Source organism: Cryptotermes secundus, unplaced genomic scaffold (genome assembly GCF_002891405.2).
Source record: "Cryptotermes secundus unplaced genomic scaffold, Csec_1.0 scaffold1066, whole genome shotgun sequence".
In the NCBI taxonomy this organism is placed as follows: Eukaryota; Metazoa; Arthropoda; class Insecta; order Blattodea; family Kalotermitidae; genus Cryptotermes; species Cryptotermes secundus.
In genome coordinates, this window is record NW_019738984.1 from 220356 (window position 1) to 244301 (window position 23946).

Sequence of the window (23946 nt, forward strand, 5' to 3'; positions counted from 1 at the left end):
ATTGAATGTCGATGGAAACATTGTCATCGAGTAGCGGTAGTTTTTTCTGATGCAGCGATGCTAATAATATAATAGAAATATGTATACTCTTGACTCTTTCCTTGCGTGAAATACACATACGCTAATCTTTTTTAATCGTGTATAAAGAAAATTGCCTAGTCAATGTCCATCCGGTCTGCCATCTGGGAAGAAGAGGTAGTATTAATACAAGAAGCACGGATACGAAAGAGATTTGTTTGATATTCCCTGGCATCATGAAAAGGTCGGTATGTGTGTTATGCGTTCGACGATAGCGGGTTCTAAAAAGATAATGTTAGTAAGAGAAGTAAGTGAAGATCGGCAAAGATGGCTGTATCAGTGTATAGGAGGGAAGTGGTCAGTGGTCAATGGATAAAAAGAGACCGGTTTTATTACTGTTCTATGATCGGCATGACTTATAGATCAGTATATAATGCTTCATCCTCTCGAAACGTAACTTCGAATGCAGGAGTGCGTGTAGGAAAGATGGCACAGAACTTCATAAATGAAAGGTGTTCTCTAATAAACAAAACTAAGTGTATGCAAAGGTACTGTGTAAATTCTTTTCATGTGGAAGGGAGCCATGATAGGAAAGCTATACAATCAAGAAATAACCAAACAAGAAATCCAAATATTACAGGCATAAGCCGGTGGTACTCTCTTGGCAGAGGACAGCCAATAGAAAATTTGCCAAGTCTGATGAACTTCCCAGAAATAGTGTGGCCTACTGTTATTAAGACATTTAGGAACTGGATACTGACTAATATCATAATTAAACCATATTTTGATCAAGAATTTGGTCTTCCAGATTTTATACTTGGATCAAAGCAGGTATATCCAGCAGTGTTTTATTTGGCGTTACAGTCTCATGTCTTTATAAGTTTATGATAGGATATAAGCCCACGTGAACAGGAGGGATTAAATTTTGTAGTTCACTCCAGATTTATGTTGCTTCTGATTCTGTTGTAGGACTTCAGTGCTCAGAGATGTGCTCAGTTTAAGAAACTTTAGTTATAAGTTTTTTTCACACTGGAAACCTCAGTAAATGAACCATTTTACATTGTCAAATTAGTAAATAATTTAGCATTATTTAGCTCATGTGAGCCCATGTATTGTTTTCATTATGATCTAAAGCCATATATTGGATCATTCATACTATAAATGCTTGTAAGCTGAAGAAAGGCAACATGTGAAAATGTGCAGTAATTAATACAACTGATCTGCATCTTTGATAAATGAATGTTAATATATCATGAATAATAACGAGACTATACCAGTGTGTCTGTGTGTTCATAATATGAGAATGGCCAGACCTGATTATGGAAGACTTAAAAGAGAATTACTGAATGCAACCAAGGTATGCCTCCAGATGGCCTGAGTTTGAGTTTAGGAGCTTCCAAATGTATATGGCGTGGTTCAGTGGTTAGTATTCCAACATTATATTCAGTATGGTCTGGGATCAGTTCTGAGCCTGAATGATGGCTGTGTTGATTGATGGTCATGTAAAGGATTTTTTTTTTTAATTTGCTTAGTCGGGGGTGGAGTCCAACTGGGTCCACTTGGCACGGCGGCCATCGATTAGCCTATTGTAGCCTACCCCGGGTGATTATGGTGATGGAGAATTTGGTGGAATGAAGATTGGCAGGGGAAACTGAAGTACTCGGAGAAAACCTGCCCCAGCGTTACTTTTTCCACCGTAAATCTCACTTGATCAGACCCGCAATCGAACCCGGGCCACCGCGGTGGGAAGCCCGTAACTAACTGCTTGACCTGTGGTGCGGCCATTTGATGGTCATGTAAGTGTATTTAGTTCCTCTAAGCAGACACTGGGATTGGTCTTTAAAATAGGCCATGACCATCTCCAAAGTCTTCCCGAATCATAATTCAGAGTTATCGTCTCATTTGATGCATGTATGCAGTTGAGAAAGGATCATTACATAAAGAAGACAAATTTTAGATCTTGCAGGCTTGTATTGTGAATTACAGCAGAATGGTTAATGAAATTCCATACTCACAAGTTGTTAGGATGAGAGAGCTTTATTATCAGATTGTATGGAGCTTATATTGGTTTTGCTGGTGTGTTGGGGAAGGGTGAGGGACCAATTTTAGTTCACATGACTGTACCTATGTGGTTCCATGTGGTATTGTGGTAGTTCTCTGATGTTTTAGAGGAATGTAGTGTTATCAGCTTCAGCATCTCCAAAACAATGATAAACTTTTACCAGGCTATACAGTGTCACATCCCAGAAGAGTGTATTATTCAGGTTTTTTATGTGTTTGTGTTTACTTTAATATATATGATTGATGCATCCTATAGGTGTTAGTAATTAAGATATTAGATAAGTCAGAGTACAGTATATCTCATTAAGGACATACATAGAAATAAAGTACAGTTACAGATATGTGTCCCAAGAGCTAAATACACTACAGTATGCTAACTTACATTACTAATCATTTCTGAGCAATTATACAGTATATTTTGAAATAACAAAAACTATATTACATGCAAAATATATTACAAAATAAATAACTGGGCCATCACATACCTCAGGCAGACTACCTGGTGTCCAGGCATTAGTAACTTCTCTGTGAAGATTATGTTTGTCATCTTGTATTGATTGTTGTCAGTTATAAATGTTACCAGATGAACTCCACAAAGCTGGTTCCTGTTTGAGGGGCCAGTAGTAGTTCAGGCCTCTCAAAAAATTCCCAGCATTTTATGGAAAACTAGAAGGTATATTACTGGGGAATTCCATGTCAGGGGTAACATTTTCATAACCATCACTGATTGTGACAGTATTTGGAAGTTTATTGGACTGAGCTGCATGAAATTTTATGTTCCTGTGTGCATTAATTGCAGAGATACAGCATTTTGAAATTTTATGTTTTACTTCAATTTTCCCTTGTTCTGATTCATTAACATGCCTATACCTCTGGTTCTAATTAAGATAGAGGACTCATTCTTGTCTTTATTGAAAACTCTTGTTAAGTGGGGCTTCCATTTGATAGGGCACATTAATACTGTCACGTGCTGCCTGAAAGCTGGACTATAAGTCATCCATCACTAGTCAACAGCTAGCAATTCCTAGGCAGTGATGCTTGGGAAATCGTTGCCTCACCAGGTATTAGAATGATCAATTCAAGGGCAATGAGGTGGACAAAGCATGTAGCATGCATAGGAGAGGAGTGCATACAAGGTCTTGGTAGGCAAAGCTGAAGTAGAGGGACCATTATGAAGGCCTAGTCATAGGTGGGAGAATAATATGGCTGAGAGAAATAGGGTGTGTCAGGTGTGGACTGGATTCATTTGGCTTAGAACAGGGAGCAGTAGTAGGCTGTTGTAATGCTGTAATGAACTTTTGGTTTCATAAAATGTTGGGAATTTCTTGAGTATCTGAGCACCTGTTTTCCTCTCAGGAAAGACTCAGCTCCATGCAGCTGGTTGGTTAATAAAAGAAACACTTCATATTTATCACTTACTCATCACACTCTTTAGGTCTACAAAATTTTATGACAGCTGCTGTGTTTGTCATGGAATGGCCCTGCTATGTTCACACTGGTCCATTTGCTGAGCCAGATGAATGCATTCCACATCCAACCTACTGTAATGTCTTTAGTATGTAGTATTTACATCCAGGTCTTTCAAATGATATAATCTCATCATTTTTTTTTCTACCAGAACTTTGTATGTACACCTTCCCATGCATGCTAGAAGCTCTTCCCATCTGACCCCCCTTTTTATAAATGTTATCAGAGCTAATAAACATTCAGTGACTTTGAGGTAACATATGGAATTTCTTAAATCATTTTCCAAATGATTCTTTTTTTGAGCACATGCCATGTTTTCTAATGCCTTTTGTAGAAGGAATATGTTTTGCCCTTGGTATAATATCATGTCATACATGACTGAGTGGAATCATGAAAATATGGTTTTACTAGCTCTTATTCCCTTGAGATACATATGTGTACTATCTATTGAGCTATATTACAATGCAAAACAAACTGATAAACAGTAATTTTCAGGCAGTGGAGTATGTCTCAGGGTGTTTATCAAGAGGAGACTTTGCAGCTTTGGAGAATCTGGTAACACAAGACGCATTAATAGAAATAAAAAGGAACATATCCACCTTTACGCTACATCAGCGACAAGAACTGGCTCTTTCAAAGGAAGATATTTACTTCTGCTTTCCATATGAAATTGGAATTATGTCCAGTGATAATGAGAGTAAGTTTGTTAGGGTAAGGTTGAACTGACCTTTTAAAGCACAGCAGTTGCTGTATGTACCACCTGCTTTAATATTACAAATGTCTGTCTTTTTCCCACAGACTCTTAGGTGTTCTGTGCGATTTGCAGAATAAACAGCAGGAAATGAAGTGTTAAATACCATTTACTCCAAATTATCTATGTGCAGATTGTCTGGTTCGTGCCTTATCTCTGCACTGTTTTAGAAGCCTTTGCAACCCAGCAGAGTGCCTATTAATTCTGCTTAATTGGATAGTTACAGGAACCAAAACTCCATATTCTCTGAAATCTTTATATGTAACCTCTTGTAATTCTGTATCATTGTGCATAATAGAGTACTGTAGTTCATTAGTGTAGCACTGAGTAAAGATTTATAAGGCTTCCATTTTGGGATGTGACATTATGTTGATAACTTTATGTATCCAGCAGTCACATGGACAGCACACCTGCACGATTGTATATCAGGGGTCAAGTGATAGCTTAATATTTCTTTAGGGTAATGACTTGGAAACAAACCTCAATGTGTAGACCATTGAGAGGGAACTTGTGGCAATTGTTTGCCATGTAAGCAGTCCGTATATATTGTGGAAGGAAATTTACAATTGTGACATCATTTTTCAAATGAATGACACAAGCTTAAGGATAATGAGATTGAAATTAAAATTAGAGGAATTTGAATATACTATGGGGTTTTATGTAGTTTTGTCATTACTCCGATGACAACCCACTTCTTCGGAACAGTTTGTTGGTCCTGAAAAGGACCGTGGTTGCTGAGATGTTTGATTGGTGAGGTAGCGCGCCGGTAGAGAGAGAGGTTAGTTGCGGTGGTTTGACTGGCCACAGCACAGCCGTTGCTGGAGGTTGCTTGATCGCCGTGCGGCAGGCGAGTTGAAGTTGCGTGGTCGTGCAGCGCGGTTGCAGGAGTGATGAGGCAGTGGCTACACCAGATGCCCAGTGGGTCAGACAGGGACACGACCACTGGCGAGTCCAGGCGAGGTGCCCCAGTGCGTCGGGTGTGAGAGCCGGAGGGCCGAGGCAGTCGTGCCTGGTGCAGCCTGCCGATGCCTCCGAAGACCGAGCGCTGGCGACGAAGCCTGCTGGCTGATGTTGCTTGAGTGTGGCTTGATCGTAGACTGAAGTCAGACTGATCCTGCCAGTTTGCGGCTGCTCCTTTTTATACACTGCTCTGTGGGTGGAGCGAAACTTGAAATTGAGGAGGAAGAATTTGCAGGGCGTTGATTGGCTAGCGCGTGTGATAATGTAGATATGGGGCTAGCAGCGAGCGCAGTATAAATGCGAACGTTTGGAGCAATTTGATTGGTTAGCGCGCGTGATGGTGAAAAGTGATGTGAAGAGTGTGCGTTGCAGAAAATACGTGATAATGTGGGATGTTCCCACAATACAATCATATACAAGAATATAGACCAGTGATGGATAATAATATATGGAGGATAGGATACAATGAAGAGAGAAACACATTACTGAAAGGAGAAGGTATTATAAGATTTATCAAGTCACAGAGAATAAGATGGTTGGGGCATGTCAAAAGAATGGAAGATAATGCAATGCCAAATAAAATGTTAAAAGGAAGGCTGTATTCCAAAAAGAAGAAAAGGAAGACCCAGGATGAGATGGCTAGATGATGTTGAGAGTGACCTGAAGAAGATGAAGGTGAAAGGATGGAAAGAGAAGATGAGGAATAGAGAGCAGTGGAGACTGGTTGTAGAGGAGGCCAAGGCTCGCTCACACCTATAGCACCAAGTGGTAGGTAGGTAGGTAGGTAGGTAGGTAGAAGGAGAGTAAAGAAAATTCAAATAGTGATGGATTAAGCAGGATGTACACAGGAAGTGAGGAACATAAATGTATCAGAGTAGTAACAGAGGAAAAGGGTAATACCACTGAAGGGCAAAAGGTAAAGGAAAAGGGGCTGACTAGCAAGGAAAAAATGGAAATTTTGAGGGAGATGCATGAGTCCCCCATAGGAGACCATGTTGGCATGAACAGAACATACAAAAGGTTAAGGCATTAAATGTGACATAGAGGAATACATACAAAAGTGTGAGAAATGTCAGAAGAATAAGATGCCATAGTGTGACAGCAGGTTGCCACTAACTATAACCAATATCCGCTCTACCTATTTTAGAAGTGTACAATAGATATTGTGGCACCCATGAATCCTAGCATGATAGGAGATTGTTATATCCTGACTGTACAGGAGGACCACTCTTAAGTTTTTGATAGGAGTACTGCAGACTGAACAGTCAGCAGATGAGGTTGCAAAAGCATCCATAGACAAACCCCGTGGCATGTAGTCCACAAGCGAACTATACTGACCGAGTGACTGCCACTTGTCGGTGAAGTAATCTTAATTTACGGAACACCACGGACCATTCTGTCTGACTGTGGATTGCAATTCTTAAGCAAGACCTTGAAAGGACAGTGTAAATTATTAGGGATAGAAAGAACACAGAGGACTAGCTGCACTCAGAATCCAATGGGTCCAGTGAATGAACACGCACAGGGTTGATAGAATACATCATTAACTGTGTAACGGCTGATTTAAGTAACTGTGATCACTGGGTAAAGTGTGCCACATTTGTCCAGAACAGTACACTGCACTGCCATTTCATTTACTGTTTGGCAGGTTGTCAGATTTAATGGGAGTACTACAGAAAGAACCTGTGAGTGAATACTGAGTTTATGACAGTTACGTAAAGGAATTAGAATTCAGACTAGAAAGTAGCTATGCAGTGGTGCACAATACCTGGAGACCGTTAAATTAGATAACAAAAACAATTATGACCAAGAAGTTTTTGTCCCAAAGTTCGAGATAGGAACCAAGGTGTTAGTGAAGGATGAGAGTGTCTGCTGCAGCCATATCTCAACTTGCAGCAGGCCAGTGATAATGTAGACATGATAGGTAAATAGCTGGGAGTCACTATGATTTTTATGGAAAACACGTCAAAACACTATGGTTAAATTAATCAGAATGTAGAATCACAATTTTTGATGCCCCCAGGCAATTGGAGAAATTGAAGTGCATGAGGAATTTGGCACACCAGTTAACCAGGACAGAAATGAGTTTGTTCAGAAAGAAAAGAGGGCTTTTCGATTTTATCAGGCAGGTTTCATATTCATTATTTAGGATTTTGGATTCTGAGAATGAAGAGTCTTTCAATCAAAAGATTTCACAATTAGAAGGAGAGCAGTCAGACTTGATAAAACTAGGAAAAGAACAGATGGTCATAGTGAAATTAACCTTGAAGTCAGTCAACAAAACATTAAATGATATATCAAAGAAAAAATTGATTTTAGAGAAGAGTTTACAAGACGTTAAGAACTTCGTCAATAAGGAGAATGGGGAAATAAAAATGCATATATGCTTCAATGTTGGTGATGTTGAATGACCATGCTATTCAACTGCTGAGGGCTTTAGGAGGTGAAAGATGAATCATCATCATCAGCAGTAATCTGTCAGACGACAGGTCCAGAGTCTCTTCCAAAACAATTCCTCCCCTTAATGCGATCTAGAGCTTTCTCCTTCAAATGACAGTATCCTCTCCCGTCCCCAAGGTCATCCAGCATCATCTTAGTCTTCTTCCTCGTCCGCTTGTCACTTCTATCTGCCCCTTTATCTTTCCTTCAATAACTTCTTTTAGAAGGCAGTTTCTGTGTAAAACATGACCAATCCAATTAGCCTTCTGTTTTCTTATTTCATGTAGGATATTCCTCTGCTCACTGACCCTAATTAACACTTCTTAATTTCTCACATAATCGGTCCATGATATAATAGTTCAGTCCTGTCTGAGTGCCAAGGGCAGAATTATACTGCCACATGTGTTGTCACCAAGCCACATGGTTCAGATTTTAAAGTACAGTCAGGACTCTTCCAGGTGATTTACAAATCCCTCTCCCACTGAGCAATGCTTATGCATACTTTCTTATTAATTTTCTTAGTGTACATGTGTATATTGTAGGAAGTAACTTAGTGTACATTGTAAGGTATCAGGATTAATAATACTAAGTATACTTTTATTAAACCTGAAAAGGAGTATATTCTGATTGATAGCACGAAGCTGTACTATGTAAAGTTTAGACATGAAGACATTCGCAAATGCAGAAGGATGAGTAATAAGCAAATTATATGTGAACAGGATTTTCCACCATTGTGAAATGTTAATGTTACAGCCAATCACAATAGTCCCCAAAGCATGCGCCCGAAGGATACTAGAATTGAAAGAGACATTATGGATACCCCTGAAGGATAATTCTTGGATTTATGTAGCACCTGCAATGACCCGAATGACTATATTGTGCTGCGACCAGAACCCCACAGATATGGAGATTGAGGGCAATGGTATTTTAACTTTCCTGGCTGACTGCACAGGTTACAGTGACAAAGCAATGATAAGGTCACTCACATCCCAGTACATCAATACATGAATCACACGCAAAAGGATATCATCCCACCCTTACACCTGCCTTTCAATTGTTGTGAGACAAGTGAGAACAGAATTCATTTAGACAAGCTACAGTTAGAAATGCCTCTTAAAAACATACTCACAATGATGAATTACAACTGACTAGCTACAAAGTCAAGGAAGTTCAAAAACTTACTGAAGAGCAGGATTGGAAATTGAGTCATGCAGATAGGGCACACCAACTATTGGCGATGTCCTCTATTAGTGCAGCCACACTGGCATTGTTGATTGGTGCTGCCATTGTTGCAGGAATTGCTGGAAAAGGGGTGTAAAATGGTTCATTGATGGCAAGGGGTACACATTTGTTGTGTTGAAGCCCAGAATTATTAACGGTGTTCATACCACTAGTGATAGCCTGCACAGGCGAGGTGTGAACCCCAGCCTTGACACTAACCTTGGGGATAAAGTGATGTGGAATGCTTTGTTATGGAGCTAACTCCCATGACCTTAAATAGAAGTCCTAGGGCCATGAGATCCAGCAGTTGTGGCCTAGCAGTGGGAAAATGGTAAAGCCGCACTGCTTGAGATTGGGCAAAAAATTAAGACCAATACCCCAAATTCCCCCCCCCCCCCNGGGGACCAAAACTCTGTATTCTGTGAAATCTTTATATATAACCTTTTGTAGTTCTGTATTGTGTTCAGCAGTGTGTTGTAGTTCACTAGTGTAGCAGTGAGTAAAGATTTCAAAGGCTTCCCCTTTTGTGTTGTGACAGTATGTTGATAACTTTATCTATCCAGCAGTTACATGGACAGCACACCTGCACGACTGTATATCAGGGGTGAAGTGACAGCTTAACATTTCTTTAGGATAATGACTTGGAATCAAACCTCAGATTCAGTGATTGCATCCCACGCTGTCCAACATCACCTAGAATTATGATAGAATTTATAGTTTTGTAACAAGGTATACAGGTCATGGGAACGGACGCACAGGAGAGAGGATGCAGTACCACCCTCCTTTGTGTGTAGGTCCTTATAAACCTGGTGTTGGATGCCAACTGGGGGACATCTTTTGCGAATCAAGTCGAGAGCAGTTTCCATGTGTCTGCTCTTTGAAAGGAACTTAGAAATTCTCACCTGTGCTCTGGTCTGGCCTACAAACCAAATTGTAATTTGTATAATCTGTTTTGAGTTCAATAAATCTACATATGTAAATCTTGGCAGAAGCATTATTGTTAGCTGTTACTCTTTGATGGCATCCATGCAGATCCTGGAAGAAACTAGCCTCCACTTGACTGCATTGAATGTCCTCCTACAGCAGCAAAGAGGAACCCATCCTGTGGGAGTGTGAGATGTGACATAATTCTTGTCTATAAAGTAAAAGTAAAAAGTAAAAGTATCCCTGTAACAGGCCTTGGAGGCCCATAGGGTTGTAAGATGTTGAGGTTCCCACATTTTCTAGACAGTTGGCTCATAGATGGCGTTGACCCCATCAGCCCTATGCACTGGCTGCCCATTACCCCCAAGAGTATTCCTGGTACTCATTTCTGTTAGAGGCTGAGTTGACCCCAGGGCCATTGTGTGGCTGGAAGGATTAGGTCAATTGAAAAAAAAAATCCAATGACCTCATCGGGACTTCCTGACCTTCCGGCTTGTACCATAGTGCCTCAACCAACTATGCTACCGCATGTCCCCTCTTGTGTCTTTATGCATGAAATAATTAAAGGCTTAAGGAACCAATCCGCTTCAGTCAAGCGATCTGGCTATCCAGTGAAGTCAAGTACCTTGGAATAACATTAGACAAGGGACTGACATGGAGAAAACAGCTGGACAAAGCTATTAACAAGACCTATAAGACCTTCTGGACATGCAGAGGCATGTTTGGAAAAACGTGGGGACTGAAACCAAAGGTAGCGTATTGGATATACACTGCTGTATAAGACCCATAATTACCTATGCCGCCACTATGTGGTGGTCTAGAGTTAAACAAAAAACAAGTTAGCCTGAACTAAGCAAATTGCAAAGGACAGCCTGTTTGGGAATAATGGGAGCAATGAGAACAGCTCCAACAGCTGCAATGGAAATCCTATTAGGACTCCCCCCACTGCATCTGCAGATGGAAGCATAGGCAACGTTACAAAATTACAGATTACGTTGCAATGATCAGTGGAGATGTAAATGTGAAGGTTTTGGAAACACATTCAAGATTTAGGTCATGAAAAAGGAACCCATCCTACAGATAGGGTCTGATAAAATGATACCGAAACATATCTATGATAAACCCTTCACGATCAGATTTCCGGATAGAAGTGAATGGAAAGAGGGGTTTCAACCCGATAGAAAGGGGGGACTAATCTGGTATACAGATGGTTCCAAGACAAATAAAGGCACTGGAGCTGGAGTGTATTATGATGGAACGGCAGAAACACAGTTTCAGCCTTGGTCAGGATACAACAGTATTCCAGGCAGAAGTGTATGCCATTAAGGCATGTGCAGTTGAGAATTTAGATAGAAACTACAAAAATAGGAATATGTATATTCTATCTGATAGTCAAACTGCAATCAAAGCACTTGGTACACACCAGATCACTTAAAAATTGGTTTGGGATTTCCACCAATCCCTCACACTACTGGCCAGACATAACAGAGTTCAGCTGATATGGGTACCAGGCCATGAGGGTATTGCTGGGAATGAAACCGCAGATCAGCTGGCAAGAAGAGGATCTGAACAACTGTTCATAGAACCTGAACCAGCTTGCGGCATCTCAATTGGAGTTGCCAAGAAAGCAATCAGGGACTGGACTAACAGGGATAGCTTTACTTTTTTTACTTTTATGTCTGTACTTCAGGAGGCTGTTGAGGTCATTTGGAGCAGAAAATGTAAACAGTTGTTTGATTACCACTGTTTTAGACCACCTCTGTGGTCTAGTGGTTGGAGTTCCTGGCTACAGATCCAGAGGTCCTGGGTTCGATTCCCGGTGCTACCAGATTTTCTGAGAAGTAGTGGATCTGGAACGGGGTCCACTCAGCCTTATGAGGATAATTGAGGTGCTACTTGAATAGAAAAGTAGTGGCTCCGGTCTAGAAAACTGAGATTAACAGCTGTGGGAATCCATTGTGCTGACCATGCGATACCATCTATCCGCAAAAGTTGGCACTAACTTCACCGACAAGCGGCAGTCGCTTAGTTGGTATAGTTCACTTGCGGATTAAAAGCCACAGAGTTTTGTTTTGTTTTGGATAGCATTTTTAGTCTTTATTATTTATGTTTATGTGGTGAAGCCTTCATAATGTCACAAGACAGAGCTTATGGCTTATGTTGCTTTGGACAGCATAGCAGTGAAAACAATGGAATGAAATGTATGACTTACAAATGCAGAAAATGTTGATGTGCATTTCATCTATGGCTTTTGTGATGGATATGCTAGAGCTGTACTGAGCATCGGTATCCAGACTGGAGGCAAGCCAATCACCCCAGTGTTTGCAGTGGTCATTTTGACGGAGACAGGTGCATTCATGCAACCGGCACACAGCCACAGTCGATGCAAGTATGCACAATGAAGATGAAGTGTTAGATGTGTATGTTTTAATCCATTGACTAGCACTGATTGGGTTACATAAGAACAAGCCTCTATGAGATAGCAGTTTGGCATACAGTGTATGAGGACCAATTGTATCCTTGTCATGTACACTTTATATAAGGGCTGCAAGAAGTGGATAGTGATCTTCACTTCATTGCCAGTTCTGTTGATGGTTTCTACAGAAAACTGTGGGTGAACCTGAATTTTTATGCAGTGTAATGTGGGCTGAAGATTCACAAGGAGTGGAGTGAACAGTCTCCACAACCTATATGAATGGCCACTGGTGAATTCTCATCCAACTTGATACTCTTCATTTCAAGAAAGCTTTTACATCAGCAGTTGCACTGGAATCATAGACTCTTACCTAATTAGATCATATATGATAGCAAATCATGTCAATTGAATCAAATATGTTGATTTCCTTGAAAGAACACATTCCCTTTTATTGGAAAATGTACTCCTTAATGTTTTCAGCATGATGGCGGCCCTTCCCAAATTTCACACTAAGCATGTAATTGGATGGGGGGGGGGGACATTTTCCAAACATTTGTAGGGGTCCAGTTTTCTGACCTCCATAATCTCCTGATGAGATCCCACTTTATTATTTTCTGTGGGGATGCATCGAAGGGAACGTTTATGCCGACAGAAGTATAAAATTGCAACAACCTGATCAGTTTCATCCTGTGCCACAGAAGTACAAAACTGCAAAAACCCGATCAGTCGCATCCTTATAGGTGCAGTAGACATTAAGGGCCAACCCAGACCGTTGGTTCATGTCTGGGACTCTGTTCAGAGTGCATATGAGCCAAAAGAGGTGAGCATTTCTTGGAAGAAATACAATTGTGTGCAAATGGGTCTTCATGATCATGCTAGTGTTAAATGTAATGTAAAGTTCAAACTGAGGACTCTGGAATCTTTGTTTTCCATTCATTATAATTAAATGTAATAAACTATTATGTTAATAGTACATAGCCATTTGTGATGTAAAATGTAACTAGCTTCTTCCTCCTGGCTCACAGGGCAGCCACTCATGAAACTACAAGCTTGATCTTGACTCACCTAATGTTAGGGAGAGAACTTTGGCTGACCTGCGACCTTCTGTTTTGGGCATGTCTCAGCGAGGAACAACCCACAATCAATCACGTGGCAAATGTAAACACCTTCTTCCTCCTGGCTTATAGGGCATGCACTCACGACACTATGGGCTTGACCCCGGATAGCCCAGTGTTTGGGAGAGAACTCTGCCCCGCGACTTGCTATTTGGGGCACCCCCGACAAGGAATGACCCACAGTCTATCACATGGAAAATTCAGTGGACCATCTACATGATATCCACAGTTATGCCTGCCAGTACCTGAAGCTGACCAGTGACTGGATGAAGACTAGTTATGACAGACTGGACAACTGCGCAGGCTATGACAAAGGCGACAAAATGTGGCTCTGTTGTCCAACCCACATAAAGGGGAAATTATCCAAGCTGCAATCCTCATGGAAGGGCTTGTACAAGGTAGTAACCTAGATAAATGTGATATACAGGATCCAGAGGAATCTTAGATCGAAGATGGTGGTGGTACACCTGGACCAACTGGCACCTTTCCAGAGAAGCACTCAGGATGAGCAGCCTTAAGGAGGGAGCAGCAGGAACAGTTGGATACTAATCACCATGAGAACTGAGCCACAGGGGTAAAAGGTGACACCGATCACAGACATTACAGGTGCAGTCCTTGGAAAGGAAGAAATGGCAATATGCCTGTAGGCTATTCAGAACAATGAAACAACATCTGATGCTGGGCAGCAGATTCTTTATAAGCAAGTATATGCAGCTGTTACTGAGTAATGCCTTCGCAAACAAACATGTTCCCATGGAAATGGAATACAACAACTAACTGTGTTCTCAGCGTGGTCTGTTCCAAGATGTTATTGGAGCAAGAGTCCAGAGTAGTAAGGGAGTCTGTGAAGAGAAGACTTAGTTGGTGCAGTTGAAGAATCCCCACTGTTAAAAGCCATTACCAGGGAATGACTGGTGAAGACACAGCAGACTGAAGTCTTAGTGATTTGTAAAGTGTGGAAATTAGTGATAGTGTTACAGTTACTTGTAGCTGCGATCAGTAAGTGGTGAGTAAATCCAATCTACAATCCAAAACCACGTCGATATCCACCCAGTCATGTGACAGTATACATGAATGCTCAGGGAGTTTAGCATTTAAAGCCAAAGTTTACCTATGCATAAATAGTTTTTATATATGGTGTTTGGAGGATATGAGTAGTTTAAATGGAACAGCCTACATACTATGTGAAACTACAAGCATTTCTGCATAATCTGTTGTCAGTGATTTCACAGTATCTAAAACTTATGTTGCACAGTAAGAGACTTAATTTCAGCATAATGTAAATGTATTTCATTTATGATGAACCCTCCCATATAATACTTTTTCTTTTGTTTCAGAGAAGGAGCAAAGATTTGTAGAAATAACAATGTGCTACCATGTTCTGCAAGGCCTGAAACAACTAAATGAGCAAGGGATAACACCACCTTTGAATATGGGAATATTGCCAGAATACAAGCACAAGCTTTATATCTGCAATTATCGTTTCATCAGAGAATTTACTAAAGGTGTTGCAGATCAGTGGACAGTGAACATCGTAAATCACTTCAGACCATCAGGCCATTCCAGTTAATACATGTCTTCAAGTGGCAATAGAACCCTGATTATCCAATTTGCAGTTTATCTGTGCACCTTTTTAGACATGCTGGCAATTGTGCAGAGTGCCTGTTAAGTTTACTTAGTCCTTATGTTTGTCTGTATGAATAAAATTCAAGAATAGAATGGATTTTAATGAAATCAGATATTGGTTAATTTTATGTAAAATTATGTATCTCTTCCATTTTTGTTTACATTGGACAGTTTTATGTAATAACCACTTTACCTCAAGACCTACCGTGTTTCTGCCCATATCTTGAGCATAATATGCAAAATATTTTTTGGAACAGCAAATGTTTTGAACATAACTTGTAGAGAAAAGTGAAACACATTCTATGTTCAGTATGCTTCTATTTGTCTGTCTTCAGTTTTCAACAAATTGGATTTCCAAATTTCTGTATTCAGTATTTACTTTCATCAGCATGGATAATTGGAAGTATACTGTATAATAATGCAAAATATCTGTGTTCCAGAAATTATTAATTGTAAATATAAGCACAAATTCTTTTGCTGTTATTTTTATACATTTGATGGTAGGTCAGTATTTCTGAGTCATGGTGTATCTGTGGTGAAAGAACAAAATTACGAAAATGTGTAATTGAACTGTGTTCCATTCTAAATTTGTGTGTTGCTTTTTAAAAATGCTTAGTGTATCATATAACACAGAAGTAGGCTCCAAGCGCGGTTTTATATTTGAATAACTTGTGTTAAAAAAAGCTAATTGTTAAAAAATTTTAAAAGTAGTGAATATTGTCATGTGTAAGGTGGTATGTGCAATGAAAATGATGGGTTCTGGTTTGGTTGACTGATTTATGAGCACAGCGCTAACACTGATTTACACATGCTAGTCCTCTCCTGGTAACACAATTAAAACAGCAACTAGTGCTTCAGATCACTCCAAATATTACACATGAATAAAGTCTTCTAATTGCACTTTAAATCTTCGCAAGTTGACAATCTTTTTATGGCTGTCACTCTCTCCCTTACCTTCTACAACAGAGCAGAGCAGAGCAGAAGCTTACTACAGGCAATCAGCCCGCACAGTCACTCCTGGCATCAGGCCCCGCTGGGACCCATGGTCATATTTTGGTTTAGTGTCTAGACCTTTGTTTTTTCCCCCTCTTCATTGGTCATCCTTAATAATAAAAAGGAGGGGTTAGTCTTTTTTTTCTTGAATTGGTGTTCACTTTCTACACCTTATTCCACCTGAGGTTACGTTATTCTCACAGGAGTAAATATGTGATATTAAATACATTTTTCTTTTACACTCTTCACAACTATAAACTGAAATTAAATTCTAATATGTAGAGGGACATCTGTCAATGCAGGAATGTGCAGCAGCCTATGCATAAATTTATTTAACACTCCGAAACGGTAGTCAGACACTTAAACAGTCGCAGGCTTGACCGCCACATATTAATATCCCTAAAATTTGGTACCCCAGAGATTGAGCTGATGTTTGAATAACTGCCATATATACAGAAATTCATGTGGTCATGAAGAGTTTATGGGGAATTTGTTAAAATTAGTCATTCTTCATTTTTAACAGACATAACAGTGAACTTTTTCATGAAGTAACTTCAATACTTTTCTTCTACTCTGGACATTTGTTAGATGTGACATTTTGCAGAAAGGAGTGTACGAAAGGATAAGTGAGGACACTAAAAACTCATCTTTTTATAATCACTGTGCCTTGAAGGTATGTATATGATATGGAGGTAAAACTATATGAATTCTTAACCTGAACACTATTCAGGGACCCTTTTATATTCAGGCTACCTTTACTCCAGGGAAAGAACTCCTGTACTCGTTAAATTTAAGTGGCTTGGTGGGCTTCAGCCATTTTGGACATGGTGGTGAAGGATAATAGTCCCTTCTCAAAATCCTCATTGATATAAAATTTAGGAAAACCATATCTGCAGGGTTATTTATGTAGGATTTGAGGGTTTCACAGTGGTGACTATGAAGAATGACGTCTTCTGGGATATGGCGCCGTGTAGATCTTGTGTGAACTGACATTTCGTAGGAACACATAGCCTTCATCTGCAGGGTAGAAAAATCTGTGAACAAGGAACCAGCATGAGCAAGTGGGTGTTTTTGACTGGTGGCTCAGTTGTGCTAACCACCTCCATACACTGGTTCCTCGTTTGCAGATTCTTCTACCCTAAAGACGATGCGGTATGTTCCTCCGCAACGTCACTTTACACAAGATCTACACGGTGCCACATCCCAGAAGACAGCATTCTTCTGGAGGGGTACTGTTCAGGACTTCTTTGATGGAGATTGTAATTTATTAATTTGTTCATGTAACATGTACTCGTGGAAGGAAGTTTTGTATAAATGTCTAAGGCAAGAAATGTCATTATGTCTGTAAATTTTGGTTCACTGTGTTGGATAATCAAGTCTGAACTGTGTGTTCTTTAAACACACTATAAACATTTTTGAAAATTTCTGTGTTCCTTTTGGAAAAAATATGCATTAATATATCATAGAACATTAAGTTCATCATGGTTTACAACTTATGCACTGGTAGCACTGTTCAGGAATGAAGATGAGAAACTTGGTTGCCAATCAGACAAGACCGTAATCTCCTTAAATGGTTGTATTTAAATTGATGGCTGCCAAACCCCATCTAACCTAACTGACTGGAATGTCATGATTTGTGATGAATCAGTTGTGAGTATATTAGACATTGCCCTCTGTCTGAATACATCTGACCTACATATACAAACTTTTGGGAGTACAGTAAACTTCTGAAGTGTTATCTGTATCAAATATACATCAGACAACTGTGATGTAGTTGCAGAAAATCAGCTATGTGGTAACAAGTTGTCCATGTTGTACTGTAATTTGAATTGTAGGGGCATTCTTGCCATGCAATATTGTGACTCCATTCTCAATAAGAATTTGTAATAGTGACTTTGAATGTTCTGTATTGAATTTATTCTGCTGTACTGATGGAATACTTTATAAAAAGCAACCATGTATATAGATAGACTGGTAATATAAAGACTAGTTTTATATCAGCAGTATATTTTCTAATGACTGTCACATAATGTTCTTTGTTGGCATTCCGTGCTAACAGTAAATTCCTATCATGTGCCTACTTTTCTTTAAACGTTTGTCCTATGTTGGCTGATGTCTGTTATGTTCGCTGCATTTTTGAAGACTGAAATATATCTGTACTTCATTAAAAAGTCATGTGCCTGTATTTATTTGTTAATATGTTAACCGCATAAAATGAATGCCTATAGGAAAGGTCATATCCATCCCTCTTTCTGTCCACATTTTGATAAACACGATTTTTTGGTCCACAATAAAAGTTGTCTTGTACATTTAAGTTTGGTTGTATAACTTGTCTGATATAGCTAGAACTTTGCTGTGAGCATCAGGAGCGTTGTATCCAACGATACAACACACGCAGCCACAAGAGTAGAACACAATATACACACAACATTAGAACATAAGAACGACCCCCATGTGGATGATTAATAATACACAGGAATTTTAAAAATATGACATATGAGATAATAGATTTTAACAAGTTTTAAACACAAACTTTATTATTATATAAGGATGTATACAAATTTAATATTATTTGTAAATGAACATATAAAGGCAAGCAGTGAAATGGTTAACGGATCGATACACCTGAAGATGGCAGCATNGTGGAGAAAACTGCATGAGGAGGAGCTTCAAAACTTGTACTCTTCTCCAAGTATAATTAGAATGATCAAGTCAAGGAGGATGAGGTGGACAGGGCATGTTGCACGAATGGGGGAGGAAAGGAATGCATATAGGATATCGGTGGGAAAGCCAGAAGGAAAGAGACCACTGGGAAGACCAAGGCACGGACCTTCAGGTTCCATACAATGCTTGGAAATTCTTGAGTAGCTGCGGATTTGGCTTCTCAAGAAGGGCTCAGCTCCGTAAGTAAGTAAGTAAGTAATGCAGATTGTTTTATGAACATGAACTTGAGTGTGAGTTGCATATCTGTGGGATCCAGTGTGCTGGGAATGTAAAATTACTATGTAAATGTCGTAAGTCTGTCTGATCATACTTTTATCTGAAAATGTCTGTCTTTGACTTTACTGATGAAATTATCTACATCTAAATGATAATTTTTTTAGTTATATTTGACTTTCACTTTGGGTATCATGCATATTAAGATGCAACTGTAACATGCACTGATGCATTTCAAATACCTGCGTGTCCGACAACACCATTCTGTTTAGTATTTCCGATGGTACAACCAGTGGATTTATGTGCAGATTATGTGAATTTTAGCTGCTCAGCCATTATCTACAGTTCAGTGCAAGAATGGCAACACAACTGAAGTTTAGACCCAATAAAACAAGAATCACACCTTGCAGCCACGCAATCCAGCTGGCAGGGTTCATTTTTGCAAGTTGGTTTCTACAGTCTGTCAAAGGTGAGACTTATCTGTAATTGATATTCTTATCTGATAAAGTATGGTTTCACTTGCAGGGATACAGAAATGCGCAAAATAATTGCTACTGGAGTTCACAGAAACCACATCTTCTCATGTTGGAATTAAAAATTTTGAATTCTCCCCAATGCAGATTAATACATGCCATTCCATCTCCCATTGGGAAATCTGAATGAGGCAAGTACATCATGCTGATCCTTACATAGTTCTCACTCATAGGCAAAATAACGAGTTTCTGACCTGGTTTTATGTACCCAAACTAAAATTAATGACTGCTACTGGAATCCAGGGATTTCTACATAGAACATATTACATGTCCAAGACAATGGAATACAATATTATAGAACAATAAAGTTGAATTAATACCAAAATATATATTTTTGAACTTAAAAGTCTTGATAATCATACATAAATAAAGTTGTCGATCATTTAATTAATCAAAGTCAATAGAAAGGGTCAGGATTGATCAGTGTCATCATTTGGCAAAACTGTTCAGGGCTTAGACCAACAGGATTTCTACTCAGCACATCAGTGAGGATATTGTCACATGTAGGATGGTATGCGTGACAGAATGACAGGTTCTAGTTCAGATTGGATTTATTAGCACTTCAGTGACACACACTATCTCTTAATTACACTTAAATGCAGACAATACAGCGCTATCACTGATTTACACACTTTCCAGTTTACTGCTGCACATGCACTAGGATTCTGTCTTCCTGGTTTTTAACATCATAATTATTTTTCAATCCAATCATTTTTTCACTGTTTGTATTTTGATTTGTTATTAATAGATTAGTTATGATTGTATACAAATGCTTCTATCCTTGATTTTCTGCCTGGTTGCTGACTTGTAATCTTATTTATGACCCATGCCCAAGTCTAGAGAAGAAACAAAGAATGCCAAGGGTCAGTATAGCATCCCTGCTGGAATGAAGGATTGTGGTTTATTTCTTCTTTAGGCAGTGGTAAGTAGTCCAGCAGTCACATTCTCTCTCCAGACAATGTCTTTTTTGCAAGATGTTCAGATACAATATAAGTTGCATAAGTGTATACAACAGAGTGTCCTTGGTGTATTTACTAATACTCCTGAGGTAGTTGTCCTGAACTCATGAATTTCTCCTTTATCAATAAGCACTTCCTATTGTTACCAGTTTCTCTCCATCCAAAACTCAAATTTCTTCCACCTTTCCATAGATAATCCCTACAACCTTTTTAAACTCTGGTTAAATTTTAAGAACAGAATGTAAGAGCCTTAATGTAGGGTGCTGACTGTAAGTTCTACAAGTATGCAGTTCAATGTTTGTCTCATAACACGTTTATTAAAAGCATTGTCAGTTTTTTCTTTCTTTTGAAAACGTTTATTATTTGGCATGGAGAATGATTTCCTGTCCATAATTTCACCATCTTGTTATTTCAGAATACATTTACAACTGCTTTGGTTTTACATACATGAATTTTTCATCTCAACTTGATCCCTACTGTTTTAGTCCTCTTTTATTATATACTTGTACTCACTGTAGACAGTTTCTTTACTCTGGCTGTGTAATACTTTATTTTTCCTCTCTTTCCTTTCACTCAAATTATCTTCCACGCTGGCCATAATCAAAATTAATTAGAAGGATAAGTAAGAGAAACTGATATTTTGCAACAGGCAGGGGTACTTTTATACTCGTACATCACCGAAGCAACTCACAAACCAAGATGCTGCCATCCCCCGCTGCCTAAGTTTTGCATGGGCATGCCGATGCAGAGGTCTGTCATGTTTCTAGCTACATCAGACAAGTTACACATGCCAATTATAACACTGACTTTACCATAAAAGAATAGAGCCAATGATTTTCAATAGCAAAGAAAGTATTTTGACAAATGGGGAGTACTCCATATTTTGAAAACACTTTTCCATTCTTCTTTGACCCACGGGCTGTTTTTCCCTCCATATTTCTTTGCTGAATTTATTACTTATTTATATTTAATATTTCTGAAAGTGGCTATATTTAGAGGGCACAGAATGTAAGAATGTTGAAATTCTAAGTGGCAATTGCTGCAAGAACATTTGTAGTCTCTTCTTTCTACGTAAAATAAGGAAATCTGTCAAGCAATTTACTGTTGTTTCTCAGTGTTGATAAAAAATTCAGACTGGTGATTCAGTATTTGTGTCAGCTAATGTATTACTCTTATATTCTAATACATAAGCCAGATTAACTTATATGAGCTTTTAGCTTTGCTACAGCTGGTGAGCACACACTGAATCACATCAGTGACTTGGCTGCAGTGTCAAATAATTGCAATAAGCAATTAATTTAGAAACAGTAATCAGTATAATACAATTGTAATGATACTCTGAGATTATGGTAATGCAGTGCACCAACTGAGTTCTACATATGCTGATTGCGGGTTACTAATTCTGCCAGTAAGTGGATCTGTCAACAGCAGTCCCATTATGAACTGCCATAATTTTCATGAATCAGTACTGGATGTTATAATCTGATTGTGAATGCATAAAATGAAGCCCCTATTTAGAAAAGAAAGTACATACATCAGAATCTCAATTTATAAAATGTTTCTAATATATTCTAAACATCTGAAAATGGTTCAAATATGTAACAAGTCTGTCCCCTAACTTCCGATTACAGAGTATACGATATGGCACTGAGATTTAAACAATGATATAGATACAAGAATATTTCTTCCTGTTCTTTGAAGCAATTTTCATGGGGCTACAAAAATTATGAAAACTAATTCAGCACATTCATTGTTATTAGCATTATTGCAACCAAAGTGTTAAGGATTTTCTTAAACTTACACAACTTCTTCACTTGCAACTGACTACAAATTAGAAGCTGCCATTTATAAGCAAAACTCCCACTGTCTATTGTGTGTATGCATGCAAGCACAGGCTACTTATTCTGCTCGCAAGTCCAATACACATTCCACCAAAAATGTGCCATAAGCATATACATGAGAACAAGTGCACTGACTTGAATCTAACTTGAGTACCAGACATAAAGCAAAAAGCACTTTAAATTATGCCACTACTTACATACATACACTACTTCATGGGTTGAAATGCCATACATGGAATACAAGCAATTTCTTGATATTACTTACACAAGTGATGGCTTGAATTAGGCATTTATACCTACCTGTAAAATGCATGTTATGGTAATGGCATGTAAACTGTATACGAACCCACAACTGTTTATTTTTCTATTAAATATATCAATATATGTCACCATTCGTAATGAAAATAACGCCTTATAGGACATATGATAGGATCTGTACCATTTGCAAATCCCACCCTGTGACAAAACACTGTTCACTAGACAGAAAATGAGTTCACAAAATGAATTTCACCAATAGTATCATTAAGAAAAGGAACAACATTAGTTTGCTTAGTTTACTATAAACCATATTTTCTGTTTTAAGTATTGTAAACAATGTCCATGAAGCTAATCCATGCCATGTTCCTATTTTGCTTTTTAATGAGCTGCCAGCTTCACAGAGACATTTTTTTTCAGTACACCTGAGGTTTTCACAGCGGTGGTTATGAAGAGTTCTATCTTCTGGTATATAACACCATGTAGTTTGCTGAAATTCAGTCAACGTTTCTTAGGAATATGTCACCTCCATCTTCAGGGTCAAAGAATAAGCAGAGCAAGAAACCAGCGTGGAAGCAGGATGGAGGCTACATGTTCCACCAAAACATTGGTTGACTTCCAGTGGACTACATGGTGTTATATCCCAGAAGCTAGAACTCTTCATATTATTTCAAGTTTTGTATCTGTTCCTTTTACCATAATTAGGGCCTTTCAAAGTATGCAATTTGAACCATCTGAAACAGCAGATATCACAAAACATGTACCTGCACAGTTGTATTCTCTGACATCATCATCTCAACTAGATCTATGGAAGCTGAGAGGAAAGGGAAATCCATATGATGTGAAGGGGAGACTACTGCATGGTGTACTGGCCATTAACTCTTTGACTGGCGCGAAGGGTATTTAAATCCCACCCCTGTCCTGGTAGGCCCTTTAAACCTTATGTCGCTAAAATGCATGTTGTTACTTTTTCCTAAACAACTTCAACAAAAATTGGTTTTTAAAAACGAAATTTTTAGGAACTAATTAAAATACAATATTTTATGCAATAAATGCTTTTCCACACCTCTTTCTTTGTTTTTCTTCGTGTGATAAACATTGAAACATGAAAGTTTGCAGAGAGCCACACCACAGCCTGCACACATGATACTTGTTTCTTTTCTAACCTTGTGATTAGCACTCACGCGACACTTTGTCAGGGCACCATTCTTCTTATTGTTACTGTTAGGAACATGGACCATTTTGTGAATTTTCAAGCCACCCTCTAGACGATTTGCTGGCTCTTTCACTTGTGGTCTTTTCAAGGTCGAGGGCGGAGGCGTGACTGCACTCTAGTCGGACCCAATAGATTCGTCATCCACTTCATTCCTTGACTTTTCTCCCTCTCCACACTGTTTGTTTGGTTCAGTCATTTTTCTACACAGTCCAAT

At 38.9% G+C, this 23946-nt stretch overlaps 2 protein-coding genes across 2 annotated transcripts in view; one reads left to right on the plus strand and one right to left on the minus strand.

The window, feature by feature from the left end:
- Positions 1 to 268: 268 nt before the first annotated feature.
- On the plus strand, positions 269 to 18166 carry LOC111871547. Its single transcript, XM_023864718.2, has 3 exons — positions 269 to 849; positions 4042 to 4243; positions 14710 to 18166. The coding sequence occupies exons 1-3, from the start codon at positions 346 to 348 to the stop codon at positions 14940 to 14942; spliced, it is 939 nt and encodes a 312-aa protein (XP_023720486.1). The 5' UTR covers positions 269 to 345; the 3' UTR covers positions 14943 to 18166.
- LOC111871546 (mucosa-associated lymphoid tissue lymphoma translocation protein 1) overlaps positions 16016 to 23946 on the minus strand; it is a 41467-nt gene continuing 33536 nt past the window's right edge. Inside the window, exon 14 of the mRNA XM_023864717.2 lies at positions 16016 to 16100. The gene's annotated coding sequence lies outside the window, so the exon portion shown is untranslated. The remainder of the gene's footprint in view (positions 16101 to 23946) is intronic.

What these genes read in the sequence shown, in the direction of transcription:
- LOC111871547 (XM_023864718.2), top strand. Translation starts at nt 346, where the DNA reads ATGGCTGTATCAGTGTATAGGAGGGAAGTGGTCAGTGGTCAATGGATA. An exon ending in TTATACTTGGATCAAAGCAG is followed by an intron (nt 850 to 4,041) that starts GTATATCCAGCA and finishes AGTAATTTTCAG; the next exon opens with GCAGTGGAGTATGTCTCAGG. An exon ending in TATGTCCAGTGATAATGAGA is followed by an intron (nt 4,244 to 14,709) that starts GTAAGTTTGTTA and finishes CTTTTGTTTCAG; the next exon opens with AGAAGGAGCAAAGATTTGTA.